Consider the following 21,954-nt stretch of genomic DNA (forward strand, 5'->3'; position numbering starts at 1 on the left):
TACGTGGCTCACCTGTACGTGTCCTTCAGAGGACAGGGCTGTGATTATGCACCAGACCCCAGGGCCAGACTGCCACAGTGCAGGCGCTGACTCCACTCGCCCGATGTATACAACCTGGCAATTTATTTAACTTCTCTGTGCTCAGTTTTGTTATCTCTTAAATGAGAATCACGTGGCTGTGGTGAGTTAACTTCTATAAAGCTCTTGGAAGAGATTAAGCACTAGATAAACTGTTGACTATTATAGTATTATTGGCAGTGGGTTTTCTAGGGAAATGAAACTGGTCTTCTTCAAAAATGATTCATGCTTTAGGCTTCTAATTAATTCAAGCTACCTTGCCACGAACAAGACTAAATTCACCAAGATTTCTTCTACCCACTTTTCTATGTACCGAGTCTAAACAGCCAGCTAAACTTCAACCTCGTCTCTTGTAGATTAAAATATAAAATTCACTCTAAAAGACAGTTGTTTGAGAGAATTTTTATTTTCAGCTGGTGTATCGGTGTCACATCATCATAGCCGCAAAAGGTCCTGAATGTAAACCAGGACGGTCCTTGATTTATTAATTCACATATTTATCCATTCCATAAATTCAAGCTCTTTTTTTATGTTCTTTTTAATACTTACAGCAAAGCTATGGCGTAGACAGTTTCTTTTTTTATGAATGAACAACTGAAGCCCAGAGAGAGGAGGTAGCATGGCCGAAGACCAGCAGAGAATCAGAGGAGAGACAGAGCCAGGTGCACCCCAGACCCTGCATGGGATGAATGATGCAATGTGGCCGCCTTGGAAGGTGTGTGTAAAGGGTTCAGAGATAACCGACTGCCTTTGTCTCTTGTGCATTTAGAGCTGTCATAGAGCATGGGTTTTCTAGCTGTTGGCAAGTAAAGATGGTTTAGAGGGTACCAGACGACAGGCTCCCCCTCACACAGATGGGAATCAGTAGCGGGTCTGTTTTGGGACGGGTGATTAACCGTCGTGGCTGAGGCAGCCCAGTCGACTTGGGCAGCCAGAAGCATGGCTGAAAGGAGCTAAGGGCATAACTGAGGAAATGGGGCCTAGGACCAAGTCTGAAAGCGTTGGGGACATGGAAACGTGACCACCAGCTAAACTGTACAGAAGCTGCACATGGGTGGAGGACATGGCTCAGAACCGACTTTGCTCTCCAGACCAGGCTAATGCCCTGTTTTACATGCTGGGTGTCGGGGTGGGGGCAGGGGTGCAGGGAGCTGGGGAAGCAGAGGCAAGATCGCGCAGGCCCTGTTTCATCGATAACACGGAGCCTCAGAGAGGTTTTGCAACTAACCTCCCACCGTCCCGTGAGAACAGCCTCCTGGGATTTGCTGATATACCAGTCACACCAAGTTTTCTATTCAGGGTTTTCTTTTCTCGATTGTAAAAACTTTCTTGTGTATGATAGAAATGTATCTGTGGTAAAGACTTAATAAATTTTGATTTTTCTCCTGCATTGAGTAATTTGGATCATTAGTGCTCAGGGGTTCTTGGAGATCATCTTTCTAACACCCCCTTTCGCAGATGAGGAAACTGAGGCCTAGATGGTGGAAATGATTTACCCATCATCTCACAGTGACCAAGGGCTGCAACCAGAACTAGACTCAGACGGGCTTGCTTCCAGCGGTCAGGCCCCCCCGACCAGGCCTCTATGGGCTCCAGAGTGGCCTCCAAACAAGACCAGACCAGCAGGGTCAGATGACAGAGACCCACCTGTCCTGTGGTGGCATTGCCCTCCGGCCACAGCAGGGGCCAGCCAGTCAGGTCCTGCATCAGCCAAGGATGTGGGAGGCACTGAGCAGAGGAGTCCAGATAATGATTGCTCATTGAGGGTGAGCTCAGGGTCACCTGAGCCTGCTGCTCCTTTGGGTCCTTGACAAACTCAGTGACCTAAGTCAGTTGTTGTTCTGAAGATGGCCCCAGCCCTCGCCCTGGGCAGGCAGAGACCTCAGCTTCTCCCTCCAGTGGCCGATTCAGTTCTCGCTACTTCGCACAGCTGAGCACAGAGCTACTTATAGCTCTGTTATCATGTTCTTGTTTTTAACACAAACAAACAGCGGTAGCCTGGGAAAGGGATTAATTAAGAGACGTTGGCTGCTTTCTGCTCTGACGGGGCATCTGTGAGGGCCAAGGACCCGGCTGCGTTTGAGTGAAATGACAGCTCTTCCTTCTCACTCTCCTTGGCTGCCTGTCTTCTTCCCTCCCCCACCTCTGAGGCCACCGAGAAATGCTGATGTGACACGTCCAGTCTGGTCGAATGTGAAGAACTCAGAAGGAACTTCGAGGTCACCTGCTCTCATCAGAGGCAAGACTGGCCTGCCCGGCCCCTCTGCTGGTGCGAGGCTGGGCCGGCTTCGGTTTCCCAGCCCCTTGCCCACGACAGTCAGCTGCCGGGGCACTCTGCAGCCCCCATTCCTGCTTCGTCTGCTGTTCCTCGTGAGGTTGTGCCCGGAGGGACAGAGGCCGGAGGAAGAAGCAGGAAGGACAGCACATCCCTTCCCATCCGTTTCCTGTTTCTGGGAGCATCTCCCCCTGACCCTGTCCCCGCTTCACCTGGGCAGCAGCAATGGAATCCAGGTGGCAGTTTTCCCATCTCTTACGGAGCTAGCCCCGGGGACACCGGCCCCGGGGACACCGGCCCCAGGAAGCCCCTCCTACAGAGGCCCGAGGATTCCTTCTGTGAGGCTCCCCTTCCAAGCCTCTCAGTTTTAATAATTCCAACATCTTTTCTGTGCCCTCCCCCAACCCGCCTTAAGGGTAGTAGCTGCCTCCTGCAGTTGCTACCTTATCACTTTACGTTAAATTCTCTTTGTTGAAATAACTGGGATGTTCCTGTCTCCTGACCCTGACTGCTACACTGGCCGAGCTGGGATCCAAACCCCAATTCTTTCCCCTGGTTCAGGACTCTCTGCATTGGGACCCAATAAGTGTCCAAATAAACGAGTAAAGTGAGCTCACGCCATCAGTTCTAACTTTAATAAGATGTTGTTTAGGATTCATCACCCCCACCAATAACAAATTTTCACCTACTCACAAACTAGGCTTCCTGTCACTCAAGTGTCAATCTCTATCACGGGGCTGTCACAACTGGGAGGGATTGTAGCTCTCGTTCTAGCACGGCCTCCCACGCTTTTCACATCTCGGCACACACGTGATCACATTTACACAGCCTCTGACTTGGGACGTGGACAAGGCTGCTGTGGTCTCATTCCCTGCCCCGGCCCCACCTGGCCACCTCAAGCGTCGAGGGAATCAAAAGCCTGGCACACCTGTGGCCGGTCTGGACACCAGGGAGCCACTGGCCTACTGTGGAGGAGCAGAGCTAATCTAACAGCCTCGTTTCACAGATGATGAGCGTAATGCCAGAGAGCCTGAATAACCTGCCCACGCTGAGAGCTCTGGCCGTTGGCTGGAGCATCTCTGCAATCCTTCATCCTCCATCAGACAAACCCGGGCTTATTCATGAGACTGGCACTAGGATTCCTTTGGGGAAGAAACGGTCCTTGCTTGGGCAAAGGACTTGGTATAATCTGTGTAGGTGTCGAGTGCTGGCAGGAGCTGAAGCTCAGTGAAGTGAGATGTCACATTGCTCCCCACGTGACATGAGCGTCATCACAGTTTGGTTTTTGTGGCAGAAGGTCAGAGCAGAGAAAGGAACGGGGTGGGGAGGGGTCGGGGGATGAACCTGGGCACTGCCGTGGGACAGGGAATGACGGCGGCGAAGGGTCAGTGGGACCTCCCCCTGAAACGGGTGAGCGGCGACATTCGAGTAACGAGAATGTCTAATGTCATTTCAAAGTTGTTTTCTTCTGTTGTTGCGTAAAGCCTCCTCCCCACTCCCGCATCCCTCCGCATCTTCACACCACGTTTGCAAATGCTTTGTGAGCATTTGTTTTCAGCAGGGGTTGGGGGATTGGGACTTGGAGAAGGAGCTGTGCTTTATTCATATCTGGGTCACTACAAAATGGAACGGACACGGCAGGAAGGAGAAGCCTGAGGGCAGAGGAGCCCAGACATATAAGCCCTGGGAATTCACAGAAACCTTGGGGTGGACTTTGGAGACCCACTAGGCATGGACTTTGGCTTGAGTCTAAAGGGGCAGGGAGACCGCAGTTGACATCCGGGTAAGCATCTTTACGATCTTAAGTAAAACCCACAGAAACAAAATTGGGGATCATACATACTCTGTCCTTTTTCTGAAACTGCTTTTTGTTTTCATTCAATAGTAATTTACCAAGAACATTTCCCCATGTTTACAACATATTTAACAGCTGCAGTGGATTCTAAATTGTTTCCAAGTTTTAGCTGTTTAAAAACATGCATCTCATTTTTTACAGCTTGTCTGTCTGGGATGGTGAAGATGGTTGCAGAGTGAGGTGGGCGAGGACCAGGCTAGACCTTCCCTAGGTGAGATCAAGCAGGACGTACTGAAACCAATACAGGGGATGTACTTAGGGGCATGGTCAGGTTGGCAGGATCAGAAGTGGGTTCAGGGACTGTGCCAGCACGAGTAGTCAGAGTGGAGAGCAGGCAGAGGGCTGGGTGAGCAAGGACACGGTGTGGTAGGGGGTGGCGGGAGGGCTGGAGGAAGCACTGAGGCTTCCTGTGTCAGGAGAGCATTTCAGTTCTGTGTCCCTTTCATTGGAGGAAAATCTGGCATCTCCACCATCAGTCACGTCCTTGGATGATTGAGACAGGTCTTAAAGGGTCTAGTTCATCAGCTGGAATCTAGTTCTTTGGGAACAGAGTCCAGATGCCTTTGGTGGTGATGCTTTCCTTGTTTTGAACCTCTGCTAGAACCCGGGGACAATCATGGGATCTCTAGTCTGCTCGAATACTTTTAGTGATGGGAAACTCACTACTTACCAAGGCTTCTCCTCTGGAGAGCACTGTATTGGCTCATTGGAAAGTTATTTCTACGGCTCCAAAATCAGACCCACCCCTGAGTCTGTGAGGCACTACCCCAGGGCTCTGGACAACAATGACACCACTAGGCACGGGCTGGGCAATGGTCAGTGGTGAGACCCAAGGTCTAACAGGGATGATCTAACTGACTTTATGAACCATCATTTTAGACTGGGCCATAGACCTTTACTCAAGGCCCAACCTAAATTTGCCTTGTTCTGGGACTACACTGAATCAGTGTGCTTTCTCATTTACATGGCTGATGAGTGGTAGCCATCAGCTGGCCAGCCCGCAGTGGACCACAGACACAGGAGGGATCCCGCTGAGACCATGAGACCATCCAGAGGAGCAGCTGAACCCAGCCCAACTGCCAATCCACAGAGTCAAAAGCTAAATAAAGGGTTGTTGCTTTAAACCACCAAGTTTTGAAGTGGTTCGTTATATGGCAAAAGCTAATTGATAAGAGTCTCCCCAGAGGGTCCATTTAACTTTCCTTCTTACCAGCCTGCACCCCACTCTGACTGGCCATCTTGAAGATCTGTTCATTGAACCGTAAAGGGTGCCACATGAGGGAGGACTGATGGATGGATCACATCCCTCTCTGGTGGTGGAATGACAATTTACAGGCACGACTCCTTGACTGGTGGCCACTGGTGTCAACTTGGTCTATGCCAGACTGAGTGTCACTGCCCTATAGCTCTCTGAGAACGAGGCTCTGAGCATCCCATGTTATAGCCTCTTAGCACAAAATGAGAACTTAAAGCTGCATGTTGATTTGCATCTAAGGGTCTCTTTTTCTCCTGCTAAAACAGATACTTGATGACATATTCAAATATGAGGTTCCCCTTACTCACAATTTCCATAAATTGCTTCTCCACAGACTGGAGATTAGCAAAACCATATTCCTTATGAAAACAAGCTGCTGAAACCCACAAAAATGCAGACATCAGATTGAATCCAAAAGTTGAACTGTGCTGTCATTTTTGGAAATCAAATACAGTATCAATATAATTGGGAACTGTGGGCTGAGGGGAGGTCAAAGGGAGGATGTAAATGAGGGGTGGGGAAGCTATTTCAATGAAAACAACATGACAGAGATCTTGAATGTAGATGGGCTCTCGGTGCCAATTACACCAGAGTCAAAGACATCAATGCGGATGAGCCATATGCTAGAGCTGAACAAAGGAACTAAAGATATTCGCCTTCTATGTGACATAATAAGACTTTACAAATGCAATTATTAGGCCTTAGGGAAAGTTTCGGCTAACATCAGGCAATTTTATTATGTGGAATAGAAAACAGCTTTTTAAAACCTCTGTTCTTCAGACAAGTTTATTTTAATTTATCTTTTAAAAATTAAGGAAGTGGGAGGGGAAATCTCATAAAGAACCACAAAGGGGGAGCCCAAAGTCTGTGCACAGTTCCTCTCAAGTCCCTGGCTGATTCTAAACATGCACCCACTCAGGGTTAGCAACAAGGACCCCAGGGAAATGCAACAGCTAGAAGCTGAAATATCTGAAGAGCAGTTTCCAAGAATGCAGTTTGGAGCTCAAGTCCAATCAAGTTAGAGGGCTTGGTAAATACCCCAAGCTTCTCATCGAAACCATAAGAATAAGGACTAAATCCCAGGACTAAGGATTATGCTCTAGGAATTGGGCTAAATCAAAACAGACCTACTTCAGCAAGTTCTAACACGAAGCTTTCACAGGATCAAGGCAATTCTCCAGTAACTTAACTGCCTGATAGAAGAAAAGACAATACAATTCAAAGGAAGAGAGTAGAATCCAGTATCTACAATGTATCACTACAACATCCAAGATACAATAACAACTGGATATGTAAAGAAGCAGGAAAGAATGACCAGTAGTCAAGAGAGAGAATAATCAATATAAACAGATATGCAGATGACCCATAAGTTGGAATTAGCAGACAAGGACTTAAAAAATTACTCTTATAACCACGACAAAAAGAATTTACAGGAAAAGTAGATAGGTATATGGTGGAAGACATAGGAAATTTCTGAAGGGTATATATATGTATAGATAGATAGATGGATAGATAGATAGACAGACATAGATATAGATATAGATATAGATATATAGATATATATATAGAGAGAGAGAAATTCTGGTGAGGGGAATGGAAAAGTGCCTTAATAGATACATCAGCTTAAAGCAACTTGTGTTTTTTGTTTGGATGCTGATTGAAATAAACCAACTTAAAAATATATGTATATAAGACAATTAGGAATACTTGAACACTAACAGGATTTTTAATATTAAGGAATTATTGTGTGGGGTTTTTTTTAGGTATGATCATAACATTGTGATTATACACATAGAAAGAGTCCTCATTTTTTTGGAGATATATACTTCAATATTATTGACTGAATGATAAAATGATTTGCTTTAAAACCATATGGCAGTTGGGGGAGGGGCCGACATTAATGGAAAGCGAAGCAATAAATGAAATAAGATTGGCTGTATGTAAATAATTGTTAAAACCAGTACAGGCGTATAAAGAATGTTGCAGTATTCTACCTTTGTGCATGCTTGAAAATTCCATAATGGAAAGTTAAGGAAGGAAAGGAAGGAGATTGACAAGGAGGAAAAGAGGTCTCCGTCCCTCATTTGTGACTGGGCGCCCTCCAGTTCCCTAGCTAACCCTGGCTGAGCCAATCTCTGCCTGTCAGTGGTATGTTTGGAATTAGGCCATCTCTTCCTAACATGCGTCAAGGCAATAATTTAGACTCTGTTTGATTTGCATTTTCCAAACTGAACATCCTTGTTCAACTTCAGGTGTGGGATCCAGTGCCTCCAATGGACCTCTGAAGTCCAAGTGTCGCTTCCCAAGTCCTAGTTCAGCCCTTCTTCCTCATCTGTCTTGGTTTTGGTTCCTAGTACTATGTGTCTGACCACTACTACCTGGCTTCCAGAAAGTCGACCTGAGGACTAATCTCACCATGTGTGAACACATCTCCCAAAGGACAACTTCTGGGTCCACTTTAGTTCGAGCGGTTACTTCATCATGGCAGACTATTAATCTAAAGGATAACTTCCCGAATTCGCTACTACTAGGATCTGCCCATCTGACAAGAAGCTCTGGTACGCAGGACTGATTGCCTGTGGGCATTGTTTCTTCTCTACCTAGTTGCTTCTCCAAGGATGGCATCTATAATTGGATCTTTTCCCCCGACACCTGTTGACCGATGTAAGTCAACACGAATCTTTTTCTTTATGCTAAATGAGGAGGAAGCATTTGTAAAAGCACTGCAGTGCTGGGCAGGAAAGCAGGCGGGCGTTGGGGGAAAGGAAAGCACCCCCAGCAAATGCCAAAAGTGCAACTTCCACCAGGCAAAGCAAACAATATCACCAAGTGCTCTTCAAAGAACTGGAACTCATGAGAGGATGATCTTGTGACCGATCAGGATTCAAGGCTTGGTTGTCTCATCTGTTTGCTATGAAATATGAGACGCAGAATAACTTTGTCAGATCCTGACTTGAACCTCATGATGAGTTTCAGCAGAAGCACATTCACAGGACTGGTTTTTTTTTTTGTGTGACCAAAAGTAAATACGGAACCATGCTTTTTAAGCTCACAGAGTCACCTTAGAAAATATGTCCCCTCGAAATGAAAACTTGGCCCCACTTAGACATGATCGCTCCAGCTTCATGGTCCTTTCCCACGTAACAAACACAACCAGAAAGGAAGACTCTTTCGTCGCCAAAATCTTGCAACTCAAGATCGAATAAGAATCACAGGCAGCTACTCTGAGGAGGGCCAGTCCTTGGAAGGGGCTGGCTCTTTCTTTGAGCCCCAGAACACCGAGACACAACTAATTCTAGCCATTCCTGAACTTTATTCAGACGTAAGCAGCTTGACTACATAGAGTTAGCTAGGTCTCTTTGCTTGAACAACATCAGCTGTTATTGCTGGGTTTAATCTCTTTATAATTCTTTTGGCACCGATTCTGGCACCGGGCTCTGCCCGGGCTGTTGCCCGACTGGAGTGTGGAGCAGAATTTCCCCTTTTTAGGTCACAAACTCAGAACACTCACTCATCACTGTGACTCTCTCCACCACGTCAATTTCAAACACTCTCGATCACAACATTTATGAAACGTTGGCAAGGTGGTGACTGTCTCGAGCTGCTCCTGTCATACGCAGCATTTCACAAGGTTGAAACACACGCAGAACTTGCCCCAGCAGGCTGGGATTATAAAACACGTCAATACTCACCTCTTCCAAATACAGCTGAATTAAGAACCCTAGGACAAGGCAAACCCACCAGGAGTAGTCTTCCTATGCTGGTTTCTTGGGCAGTGTTGGGCTGTTCCCTTGCTGGCTCACCAAAGAGCGGGAAATTCTACGGAAGAGTGTCTTTTTCCCAGCCTTTGGGTTGGGACTTCCTGCAGTGAGATGGCTAAATCTCACCTGGGCTGGTGGTCTCCTTAAAAGTCAGAGCATTGGACCATGGTCAGCATCTCAGTGAGTTGGGTTTTCAACTGGCCAGTACTCCACAGTCTAGTCAATTGCACTTGTTCTGGCTCTCTTGCTTCCTTATTAGCCACCCAGTGCTGCCCCCTACCCCCCAGCCCCACCCCAGGGCATCGACGGCTAATTAAATACACACCCTTGCATGAGTTAGTAGCACCCATTATTGTAGCCCAGCTTTCACTTCCCCTCCCCCATAAAATCACACACTTGAGCAGGTGACTTCCGAGGGCCTGCCTCTGTCTTCTCCTCTGAAAACTGTCCATCCTTTATTCTCTCCCCACCACCCACTGTCCCGACTGGGAGGTCTTGGCTCACCACACCAACCCACCTCCTAGACCCTGCTAATTGGATTAGGGGTCGACTCTGGCTTAAATTGGGCCAATTGGATTCCCTCTCTTGATATTTGATTGAGGCCCTGGAAGTCAATCAAGGGAGGCCACAAGGCAAAGCGGAATGGGGTCCGGGATCAGTGCCAGAGAAACCGGAGCCTGTGCATGCCCACCTGAGGGAGGAGCGGGACTAGGAGCCCAGCTGAGGAGACTGGCCCACCCTCAGACCAGAACGAAGCAGGAGGGAGCTGAGAAGCAGGGCGAGGAGTTGCTACAGCCCAGGGCTATGTCTTCTCTTTTGAGTGGGTTCCTGTTTCTTTTAATAAAACATTCCCTGACAGAGAACACTCTCAAAAGTCGCGCCAGACTCTGGCCTTTTCTCAGTCCTCACCCTCCTTCAGCATCTGACACTATCGCCCCCACTTTTCCCCAAACTGTGATCTGCTTAATGAGGTGCTACAAAATCTTGTTCTCTTTTTCCTTCTCCAGTTGCTCCTCCCACCCTCCAAGGCCATTTAATGAGATCCAGGATTTGGTCTTCCAGTCTGGTCTCCTAAGAAGATTCCATCAGTTCTCATAACTTTCTCTGACAAGTCCAGGCAGAAGGCTGTAAACCTAAGGGCCAGCCCCGACTTCTCCCTCCAAACCCAACTGCATTTCGAACTCTCTGATGGATATGTTTACTTAGATAACTCACAGCCACTCAGCCTCTTGAAATGGAAATTTGTGATCTCCCCTCCTCGGGCCAACCCTTCTCTTGACTTTCCCATTTCTTTAGAGTGGGGCTGTGTTCTCTCAGTCATATACCCGGGACCCTCAGGGTAATTCTGCACGGCTTGCTGCTGGCTTGCGTGGTAGCCCCAGCTTAACTCCCCACTGGCCGGGAGCTCCATGAGGACCCGGATTCCCAGAGTGTGCTGTACAGCTAAGCCTTCATTCCCAGGGTCTGGTACACAGGGCTGCTCAAATGTTTGCTGAATGAACTGAAGGAATGAACAGTTATCTTCCCCCAGCCCTCTGTTTCGCTCCTCTTGTCTCTCCAATATACACTCACCAAGCCCTCTGGATTCTTCCTTCCTAGTGTCTCCTTCATTGTCTCCTTCCTCCCCATTCCCTTTGCTTCTGGGCCAGTCCCTGATCACTGCCCATTAGAGCTATGCAGAAGGGAACTGGTTTTCCTGATTGCAATGAAAAACCTGACAAATGGAATTCTGGGAAGATGGCAGTAGCGGAGTTCTTACATCCCCCCCAAATCCCCTCATGTAAACAGACAGAGCGACCAGATAGAAAAACTGAAAACCTATGCACATTTACGACAGGACTAGATAATATGATTTCTCCTGAACCTCAACCACCAACAGCCATAGATCCATCTGGCATTGGCTTCTGTGCAGGAAGAAGCAGAGGGAAGCAACAGGTACTCTCATCTGGTTCCAAGAGCAGGAAAACCCCAAATAACCAACAGGTATTCACGAGGAAGGGCTCCGGGCTAATTTGGAAGCTGCGGCTAAAACTGGGTGGAGTTTTTGCCTCCAATACACACACAGACGCAGACGTTACACACTGGATTGTAAGGGCTGTACGTGGGACAAAGAATTTCAGTCTGTGCATTTCTGTTTCATAGAACATGCTATGAAATAGGACACACACACAGAAACACTCACACTCCAGTGCATGTAACGGAGCTGCAGGATCCTCTCGGGAGACTTAGGATTCGGCCTTCCTTCACTGAGACCTGATGATTCGGCTATAACTGACACCAAGTCAAACTCAGAAACACACGGTTTTTGTTGCGCTGCCATGGCCACTCAAGCTGGCAGCCACGGTTTCGGAAACAGTCTGAAAAGGTCCCTGTGTGACTCTGGAGAAACACTGTACAAACATGTCAAAGTCAACGCCATCGGGAGTTCAAAAATAACTGTGTTCCATAAAGTCTTGATGAATTAGGGTCTTAGGGGGCGGTCTTAAATCAGCGTTTCACAGAATCACAAATACTTGAAAATCTAATTTGCGATGAGCAGAATCATAACAGAGGCTAGAGAAATTTCAATAATCATCTAGCCAAACCCTTATTTTATAAACGAATGGACCAAGGTCTAGATTGATGGGGCCATATCCTACCAAAAGTAGCCGGTAACTTACTGGAAAGAAAAAATAATTTATATATATATCTATCTATATATATATATAGTTAATTTAGGAGGCACTATGGGGGATTTAGAAGCACATAACAGGCCTTTAATTTCCCTTTATAAGGAAAAAAAGAAAGAAATGCATTTATCCCTCCATTCTAGGTAGCCAAACCAGTTTAAAGCCACGCGTAGCTCAAAGGGAAAAAGCCACCAATCTGAGACTGACTTACCCAGTATCCTGTGAGCGTGGGGAGCAGAGAGGGGGGAAAGGCCCTCTCCTCCCGATGTTTCGACTTTCGGCTCTGCCCTCTGCCCGCGGCCTGCCTTCCCCCGGGATCACATGGGAGTGTTCTATAAATGTGCACTGGCTTAAGGTTGGGAACACTGGCCTGGGAGGCAGCAGCGTGTAAGCAATCTGACCCAGGCCAGGCGGCAGTTTTCCAGAAGGCTCTGCAGCCCAGAGGGAGGATTACAGAGGGCAGAGAGCTTGCAGGTACTGAGAGCCTGCAGCTCTGTTTTTTCAGAGTTTATTTGGGATACGAAGCCGGTTTCAGCTGCCTTGGGCTGCAATTTACTAGGGGAAAGTTCTAAATTTCGACTCAGACCAGTCACTTTTCAAAACAAAGCAGCCTCAAAAAAATTAAAAAGCTGTAAAATTAGAAGTGCTTCTGATAAACAGAGACAGGTCATTGTCAGCTTCTACCAACCTCTGAAAATCAAGTTGTCCTTTTTGAAAATGTCACTATGTTCCCTTGAGAAAGGGAGAATGAGCAATTATTGTTAGGCTAATTCTAAATGGCAAAGCTACCTAAAATTCCATCGGTATTTAATGAATTAAATGTGCAATCATAAAATTGAAAACTAAGGAACTATTTGAAAGGACGTCAGGATCTTTATGTGCCAACACTGAAAACTCTCCAAGATACATCAATAAGTGAAAAAAAATTAAGGTACAGAACAGCGTGTATAATATGCTACCGTTTTGTGTAGGAAAAAAAGGTATAAATTCCCGTGTGTGTACTACATTATGTATAATATGTGAATCTTATGCTCTAAAAAGTCATATTATAATATATAAATTAATGACTCTTACTGGAAATGTACATAAGAACTGGTAACAGTGGCTGCCTCCTGGGAGGGGCGGAGACTGAGGAACAGGGAAAGAAGGAGATTGTCTTCTCACGAATTTTCTTTTTTTGTTCTAGAAGTTTCATCTCATGTGGATAGTAATTGTTCCAAGAAAACTTAAAAGGTAATCTATTTTCAAAATTAGTTTCCAGAGCACCGAATTCCATTCATCACAACTTATTATTATTATTATTATTTTGCATATTTAAGATTTTTAACTGGGTTGGGAAAGAGATTCTTTAAGAAGTCAGAGTTTTGCAATAGCTGAAATGCTGTGACAGCAAAGGACCTACCAGCGAGTTTGGAATGAGAAGTCTGGATTTTCAGTCCTGATTCACCTCCATGCCAGCCGTGACTTGAGTCAGTTGCCCAAATGCTTCGCGCCTCGATTTCATCCGGTAAAATAGTGCCACCCTCGACCCTCCCCACAGACCCAGCATGGCCTATCCAACAAGACAATACCCATAAAGACCCTTTAAAAGCAGAAAACCCTTATTCGCAAATAGAATCGTTCAAGGCGATCACATCTTATAATGTTTTCCTGAATTCTTGCATAGTTCGATGCTCAGATCATTTAAGTCAAATTCCCTCATGGGAACAAGCATGGAAGCGGAGAGAACACTTGCAGAGGGGCCTGGACCTGCGGCCATTGCGGCTCATTCCCCCTTAGCGCTATTTTTCACTTTCTCGGTGTCACCTCTGTATCGCACAGTGTGTCTCCTTCCAGATGAACCATGTGGCATGTCATGGTGCTCCGTTTGGGTCCCCTTCATGGCTTTCTACCACATCTAACGTCTGTTCTCAGTTTATTAATCCAGAAGTTGTTTTTTTTTTTTTCCATTGTCCTCGCATTGCCCTCCATACCTAATGCTTGGGGAGAATGGCCTTGAGATATGAAAATCTTTTGACACCGCAATCGCAGGCCAAAATTCCAATGCCTAGCAACGGTGTGGTTCCCACAATCCTGACCCAAACTGCTGACGTGGGTTTATCAGCCGAAGGGGCGTCACCATGTGACAACGGTGAGTGCACCTTTTATCATGCATTCGTCCAGTCAGCCTTGAAAGGCATCTTGACCAACACGCTGACTAATGAACAAGAGCAATTTGTTTTTCATTTGAGAAGATTTGAAATATTTCGAAATTTGCTCCTGAGGTGAAGTTTTATTAATACTTCTATTCCATATGACTTATTTGCCCGATTCGAATTCACATAAATTGAACCTCGCTGAAACTTACTAGCATACGGCAGAGAACACAAAGAAAACAAAACATATGCCAGGTAATGCTTAGAACTGATGAGTATGTAAAACTTCTGAGAAGGAAACAGTAATGTTCAGTATGCTTCAAAGTAATGTTTAATATGACAGTAAACAGGTAGATTTCTAAAAAGAAAAAGAAAACGTTTTGGGTTATTTCTGTACACAGTGAAAAAGAAACTCCCATTTAGGAGGCTAACAAAATACAAATTTAACGCCTTTTTTAAAGAGACTTCATTAAAATGCTAGCGAGAGGAAGTTGTTTTTTTGTCATTTTTGTTGTTGTTGTTTTGGTTTTTAAGTTTATTGGGACAATAACAAAGCAAACTCAGGGTACCACATCATCTGACAAAAGACAGATGCAGTTTCGTTGGAAAACGGGCAGTGGATGGAGGTCTGGTCATGAGGGAGTCAGAGCAAAGGAGCCTCGGCCCAGGGCCGGGGTGGGAGGGGGCGGGCGGCCTTCAGCCCGAGGGAGGCTCCACGTCCCCTGCAGACCCAGGACAGGCTCTGAAACACCCCAGCAGCGGAGGGAGCGGAACTGGGGCTGAAAATTAAAACTCGGTATAAGCAGAGCCTAACCCTTCACCTCGTCCCACCCCACCCCCATGCCTACCAACCAGAGAAAAAGCAAAATCACAAACAAAAACCAAACCTCCTATATATTCTGAAATTAAAAATTCAATAGAAGTTTGAAGGCAAACAGTAAAATATCTCAGAAACAAAATAGAATTGAAAGAAGATTTAAAATATGGAAAAATATTTATAGAGGCTTAGAGAGTTGATCTATGAGATCCCACATCTGATTAACAGGAAATGCAGACATGGAACCAAAAAGTGGAAGGAAGAAGTAACAGAAGAACATTTCCCAAAGTTCAAGGAGGTGAATCTCCAGATTGAAAAGGCCCAGTGGGTACCTGGCACAGTAACTTAAAAATCTCTCTCACAGTTCTATGGGTGAGCCGGGCTCGAGGGCCGTTTCATTTGGGGGAGGGCCCTCATGTGGCTGTGGTCAGACAAACGCTAAACCCGGAGTCATGTGAAGGCTCAGTGGGGAGGCTGAATGAGGCTGGGCTCTGAGGGCTGGCTGGTGACACAGACTTTGGCTGGAAGCTCATCTGTGGCCTACACATGGCCTCTCTATGTGTCTTGGAGCTTCCTTACAGCATGGCGAATGGGTTCCAAGAGTAAATGTTTCAACAGATAGGAAGTAGAATACGCCAATCTCTTCAGGTCTGTGTGTAAAAACGGGCACAATGTCACCTTCTCTGAATTCTATTGGTCAGACAGTCACTGGGCCCAGATCAAAGAGGAGGAGACATAGATCCCCCACTTCAGCAGGAGGAGTGTCAAAGAATTCATGGCCCTCTTCAATCCACCACCGTTCCCAAATGTTTCTAGAAACAGAACATAGTAACGAGACTCAGAATCCAGCACTCTCCCTCGTGTACCACACTCCAACTACCCGTGCCTTCCGGAAGGTTCTCGAATGTGCCAGACTCATCATATCCTCAAAGGCTTTTCTTGGTCATTGCCTCTGACTGGAATACCATCTCCCTGTATCCTTGCATGACTCATTACTTCTCGTGATTCAAGTCTCATCTCAAATGTCACCTCCTCAGAGGAAGTGTCCCCGCCCCTCATATCCGAAATAGCACTTCCCAGTCAGCATTTCTACCCTTAGCCTTATTTAAATTCTTCACAGCACTCATCGCTACCAAGTCTTATTCCTTGTTTTTGTTTTTGTTTAGTATCTGCCTCCCCCATGAAAGCAGAGGCCTGGTCTTATTTAACATTGTATTTTCCGTGTCTAGCAGGACCTGAAATGTTGGTCCAGTGACTGTTGAATCAGAATCCATTTCAAGCAGACCATGGAACAACGCTTTTTAATTCCTGATGAGAAAATTATTTTCAACTTAAAATTCTATATTCAACTTCTCCCTCTGCTGTCCTACTTCCTTCCCTTCAGCTGGTGACATCTGAATGGAGTGTGAGGCCTGGGAGACAGTGTAGTATAGTGTTCATTTCCTGTTAGGGACATTGTGCTGCGGCGATGTAGGAAGGAGTCCTTGGGGTGGGTGGGCATGTTGAGGAAAGATGGGCATCGTGTCTGCGACTCGATCTCACATAAAGGATAGTCACGAAGATCGATAGCCAGAGCGGGAGGCGGGCCAAATAGAACATTAACCACTGGAGAGATGAGAGCTGTTTGTGTTCGTCTTGCCACTTCTCTAAGTTTAAAATTCTTTTAAAATAAATAGCTTTTTTTTTTTTTTTAAGGTGATAGTAATGTTGTCAGACCACCTGACCTAACTGTAAACTAAATGTGGTGAGGAGTCAGAAATTGGCATTGGGAAAACATGTAACTAAAGGCCGGTGGCTTCGCTGGGCAGACGCAGCCCCTTCTCAGACACCACCGCCCTTCCCTTCCCAGTCCGGTCTCAGGGTGGGATCTGCCCCAGCACAGCTCTCAACTCTTCCAAAAGCGAACATTGCGAACTAGATACCAGTAACTCCCCCCTGGATGAACAAGTGATTGTGACAGATGATGAGGGACCTCTTTGCACTTCTGAAAAATGCCAAGGTATCATTCATGATGGCAAAGAGGTGGAAGCAACTCACATGTTCACCAATCGATGAATGGATAAACGTAATGTGGTATATCTATAAATGGAATATTATTTAGTCATAAAAAGGAAAGAAGTACCAACACCTGCTACAGCATGGGAGAACCTCAAGAACATTATGCTAGGTGTAAGGAGCCAGACACAAAAGACACAATATCGCATGATTCCATTTATAGGAAATGTCTAGAATAGTCAAATCTGTAGAAACAAAATAAGTTCGTGGTTGCCAGGGGCTGCGGGGAGAGTTGGGGTAACAGGGAGCGACTGCTAATAGAGTAAGGTTTTTTTTTTTCCTGGGGTGATGAAAATGCTCTAAAATTGATTGTGGCAATGGCTGCACAGATCTGTGAGTAAAACAAAACCACGGACTGGCACACTTTAAAAGTGTGAATTTTATGGTATGTGAATTATATCTCAATAATAATAGTAAAAAAAGATCCCACTCTGGCCTTCAAAGGTGAGTAAACACACTTAAATTGACCTGCGACTCCCAAGGGCAGTTCAAAGCATCGACCACGGTCAGCGCATGGCATCCCCTGGGAGTTAGGAATGAATGATTAGAGGTCCCCTCCCAGAATCAGAATCTGTAATTTTAACACCCTCCCCACCCCAGGTGATTCAAAGGCACATTAAAGTTCGAGAAGCACTGGTCTAAAGCATTATTGAGGCCAGGCGGTCTAGTGTTGGGTGACAAACGCATAGCAGGTGTGATCATATTAACACATTCTGTGATATGAGATTAGAAAAAAAAACACTTTAATTTGTGGCTCTTTTTATTTCTTTATTTATAAATTATCTTTAATGTTTTTTTAAAAAATGGAAGAAAAGCAAACGAGAGAAAGTTTTGGAGGATGGCGTGAAGCACAGGGCTTAAGCGTGGTACAAAGTATCCCCAAGCTGACGCCATTTTTTTTGTTCGTTTTCTGCCAGCCGGAAATCACTTCAAGTGCCGAACTCTCACTGGCCAGCTGCTGTTTCTGATATGAGTGCCGTTTACTAAAGTGGCTGTAGTCTTTTCCAAAAAAAAAAAAACCAGGGACACACCAGTGTGTGTGTGGCAGGGGGGTAGGACTTAAGACACTTATGTCTTGAAACTATTTGTCCTTTTTGATTAATCATTTGTACTTAGCATTTGGCAGTGCAGACTAAAAATTAACACGTCACTGAAGCCGTACAGATTTATCAATGTCTCGCTCTCTCTTCGCCCCATGCTCGCCGCAGGTGAGCAGCACACGTGCCTTCCTCCGGGTTTATGTCGCGTATCTGAATATAAGCAGCCCCCCTGCTCTCTGGCCAAACTGCCTCAAAGCAAGTGCTTCCTTTGCTGTCTGTGCCCAGGAGGGAGGAGCTGAGATGTGCGCGCCTGTCTCTCTTGCGTCATCCTGTGTCTTGGGCACCCTAACCCAGAGGCCTTGACCATAAAGGTAGCCACGTCCCAGTCCTGGGCTCAGTGTCTTCTCAAAAGCTTTTGGATCAGTGTCTAGATTTGAAGTAGAGGCCTGGGAAAAAGAGAAGTCTCTAGATCTGGAAAGTTCTTCCCCGCAGAACAGTGTATGGTTGGCTCCTTCTCATTATTCGGTTCTTCACTGAAATGTTAGCTTTCCGATAGGGCTCTCCTGACCACCCCAGCCAAAGTAACCCCAAATAACTCCTTACCATGGTACGCTTTTTAATTTTTTTCATATTCCCACGCTCTGAAATGATTCACCTGTTCCTTGTTTATTGTCTCTTTTGCCGTCTCGTGTCACCTGTGACAGCAGGGATCTTGCCTGCCTTGCTCACTCTGCAGAGCCTGGCACCTAAAGGACACATGATGCCTTCACACTGATGAGTCTGTATAGCGGACCTGCTGATGCTCAGCCCCACGCCCCCGGCCACCTCTGAGCTCCCCGGCAGAGGCAGTGGGTGCTCGTCCACATGGCATGTCAACAGCTCCCCACCTGGAGTTCCCAGCATTTCTCCTTTTACCAGTTTAAGCTTCCTTTTATGTTCCTGCAGGATTCCTTTATTTTCTGAGTCCAGCAGGGCCGTACACGTTGTGGCATGTACGGTATCTGTTTGTTTTGTAGCAGGAGACTCTTCAGAGTGTCTAGTCTGATAGATTTGCGATGATTTTTCATCTTTGAGTGAAGCAGTTTCTAAACATGGAGCGCTGGGCTTTGGGCTCTGATGTCCCCAGCGACCTCGCCCGACCCCAGACTCTCATCCTGCGCTCCTTCCCATCTGAATGGCCTGACCCTGCCATCTAGGTCACAATTCTTGCCTTGTTGTCAATCGTTTCCTTCCGAGCTCTTAACACAGTGGCCATTATGTAGCCATCTTTGTTTTCATTAGCTTCATGTCTAACTTTCTCCCCAAACTGTAATCTCCGTGAGTGCAGGGCCTTGTCTGTTGTCTTTCGTACTTAGTATCTCCAGGACCTAGCATGTGGCTTAGCACGTAGTAGGAACTGGATAATCATTTATTAATAAATGAAGGACCCAGTAAAGAGGCAGATTTCCAACACAGATTTATGCCATCACTAGCACAGCAGTAGCTACCAGAGAAGTAGGGTGTTGAAAGTTTTTACTAACTTTCTGCCTTTCCCGGAAGCCTGGCAGATTAAGAGTACTGAGATCTAACTGAGAGACATTATCGAATATCAAATTACACCAAGGGACATATCTATGATGCTAGCCCATAATAAACGCGTTATTGATGCTCTAACTCAGACATGATTGGACATACGTAGACCCCTCAAGTCCAGAATTCCTAGCACCGAATCAGATCTCACCAGAAGGATCCCACCTGTAGTTGACTGTCTTCCCTAGAGGTGATGATGTCAGAGCTACTACAAACTTTGTTTCCCATTTGATATTTTACATGTTTTCCCATTCGATTTGCAAGAGCTGGTAACCAGCTACAGCCTGGCTTAAACTCCATGACACCAGAAGACCCATGCTCTACCTCAGACTCATCTCCTGTATCTCTCCTCTCTGCTTGGTGTTCATTAAGTCCTGGTGACCAGATATCCCCCTTCGGGTTATGCCTCGCTTTGCAGTTTCTCATTGTCATGTTATGTTCATTAGGAGGGTGATCCAGAGGCTTCAGCTCCCGGGAAAAGGGTCTACTCATCATCAGCTCCTCTCAACACTCTGTTCTCACTCCGCTTCATCATCCTGCAACAACACTCTGTTCCTGATTATTGTGCGTGACCACCCTTGTTAATCAGTCTTTTCCTGTTATGGGTACACTGCCTACTTTCTGGATCCATCTGGTTGCATGAGTTAAAATTCTTTCTTTCTTTCTTTCTTTTCTTTTTTTTTTGGTACTAGAAAATCTAAGCCAAGTCAGCTTGAATAGGACAGAAACGCATTATTTGTTTTTCTACAAATAACAGAGCATCTGATGAAAAACAGTTTAAGCAATGACAGTCATTACCACCCTTAACAAGATGCCCAGAGGAAGGGTAGTGGCAGTGCTGGTTCAGCAGCTTGGCTATGTCATCAAGGACTTGGGTTCTTGCTACCTTGTAATGTCAATTTGTTCATTTGTCCTCACATGGTCACAAGATGGCTGCCATATTCTGAGCAACATATGTGGACATGACAATATTTGATTAAAGAGGAGCATTTCCTCTATTTTTATTGTGTCTATTTTTATTGCGTCTATTTTTATTGGTGTCTATTTTTATTGTGGAGAAAATGTTCCTTAGAAGACCCTAATAGACTTCTCTTCAGGGCCACGGTCAAGATAGGGCCACATTCCATGGCACAGATACAGGGAAAGGAGGGAAATAAAGGTGAGTAGCTGGGGCTTTTGTTTATTTTGTTTTGTTTTCTGGCCTCCGTGGTAGAAAGTGGGCTCCAACAGTAGAGAAGAAGGAACGGGAAACAGAAACAGAAAATATGTTTCCCAGACTGTCTTGGGGTTAGGTCGAGGCCATGGGACCAGCTCTGGCCAATAGACTATGAGCAGCAGTGACATGTGCCACGTCTATGTCGAGGCAATCAAGCCAATGCACCAATCCCGACTGCCTACTTCTAGACTTCCAGTTTCACAAGAAATATTGTAACTATTTTGGTTAAGGCACTGTAGTGGGGTTTCTATTATACCTAGCTAAATAGACCCTGAAACACCCTTTACCAGCTGCTGGTTATGCACCATTCGTCCCCATACCTACCTCAAATCTTCTCTTAGTGCGTCCTCTTTTCCTGGTATGGCTGCAGCCCTCTAGGACCTCACCTCTTGTCTGGTGGCCTTTCTCCACTGCTTCAGCCTTCATGGGACTCTGGTAACACTGCCTTTTCCCTCTGATCTTTCAGGTCCAGGAGCACTGATGTCTTCTTACTGTGGCTCATCCTGAGTACCTGTGATCGTTTCCTATGGCTGCTATGACAAAGTGCCATGAACCTGACCTCCAATTTATTCTTTTTTTCAGTAGCTTGTGCTTGCTTTTGATGTCATATCTAAGAAACCATCAGGTAATCCAAGGTCACAAAGAGTTTTTCTTATGTTCTATTTTAAGAGTTTCATAGTATTAGCTCTTACGTTTAGGTCTAAACAATTTTGAGTTAATTTTTGTATATAGTGTGAGGGAGGGGTGCAACTTCATTTTTCTTCATGTCAATATTCAATCGTCGCACCACCATTTGTTGCAAAGACTATTGTTTCCTCATTGAATTGTCTCGGAATCTTTGTAGAAAACCAATGACCATAGATGTATGGGTTTATTTCTGAACTTTTAATTCTGTTCCATTGATCTATATGTCTCCTTATGCTAAAGAGGAGGCAGTGTCACACAGTCTTAATTACTACAGCTCTGTAGTAAGTTTTGGAATTGAGAAGTGTGTGTCCTGCAAACTTTGTTCTTTTTCAAGGTTGTTTTGGCTATTCTGGGCCCCTTGTATTTTTATATGAATTTTAGGATCAGTTACATGTTTGTCTCCTGGTGAGAACCTGGAAGGCAAAGGCAAGTCTCTGAGCCACCTTTGGGACCTGCTACGCTTTGCAGGGTGTCTGTGTACACGTCAAGAGCTCGTTGAATTAAATGAAATGTTCCAGGTCTTTTTGTCTGGAGCTTGGAAT

At 45.7% G+C, this 21,954-nt stretch overlaps 1 protein-coding gene across 1 annotated transcript in view; it reads left to right on the forward strand.

The window, feature by feature from the left end:
* The first annotated feature begins 3,691 nt into the window (after positions 1-3,691).
* The window catches only part of NSMCE4A (NSE4 homolog A, SMC5-SMC6 complex component), a 37,295-nt gene continuing 19,032 nt past the window's right edge, over positions 3,692-21,954 (forward strand). The window contains exons 1-2 of the mRNA XM_011359303.1: positions 3,692-3,781; positions 4,810-5,023. Coding sequence (XP_011357605.1) covers positions 3,692-3,781; positions 4,810-5,023 — 304 coding nt within the window. The remainder of the gene's footprint in view (positions 3,782-4,809; positions 5,024-21,954) is intronic.

Source organism: Pteropus vampyrus, unplaced genomic scaffold, assembly GCF_000151845.1.
Source record: "Pteropus vampyrus isolate Shadow unplaced genomic scaffold, Pvam_2.0 Scaffold46, whole genome shotgun sequence".
NCBI lineage: Eukaryota > Metazoa > Chordata > Mammalia > Chiroptera > Pteropodidae > Pteropus > Pteropus vampyrus.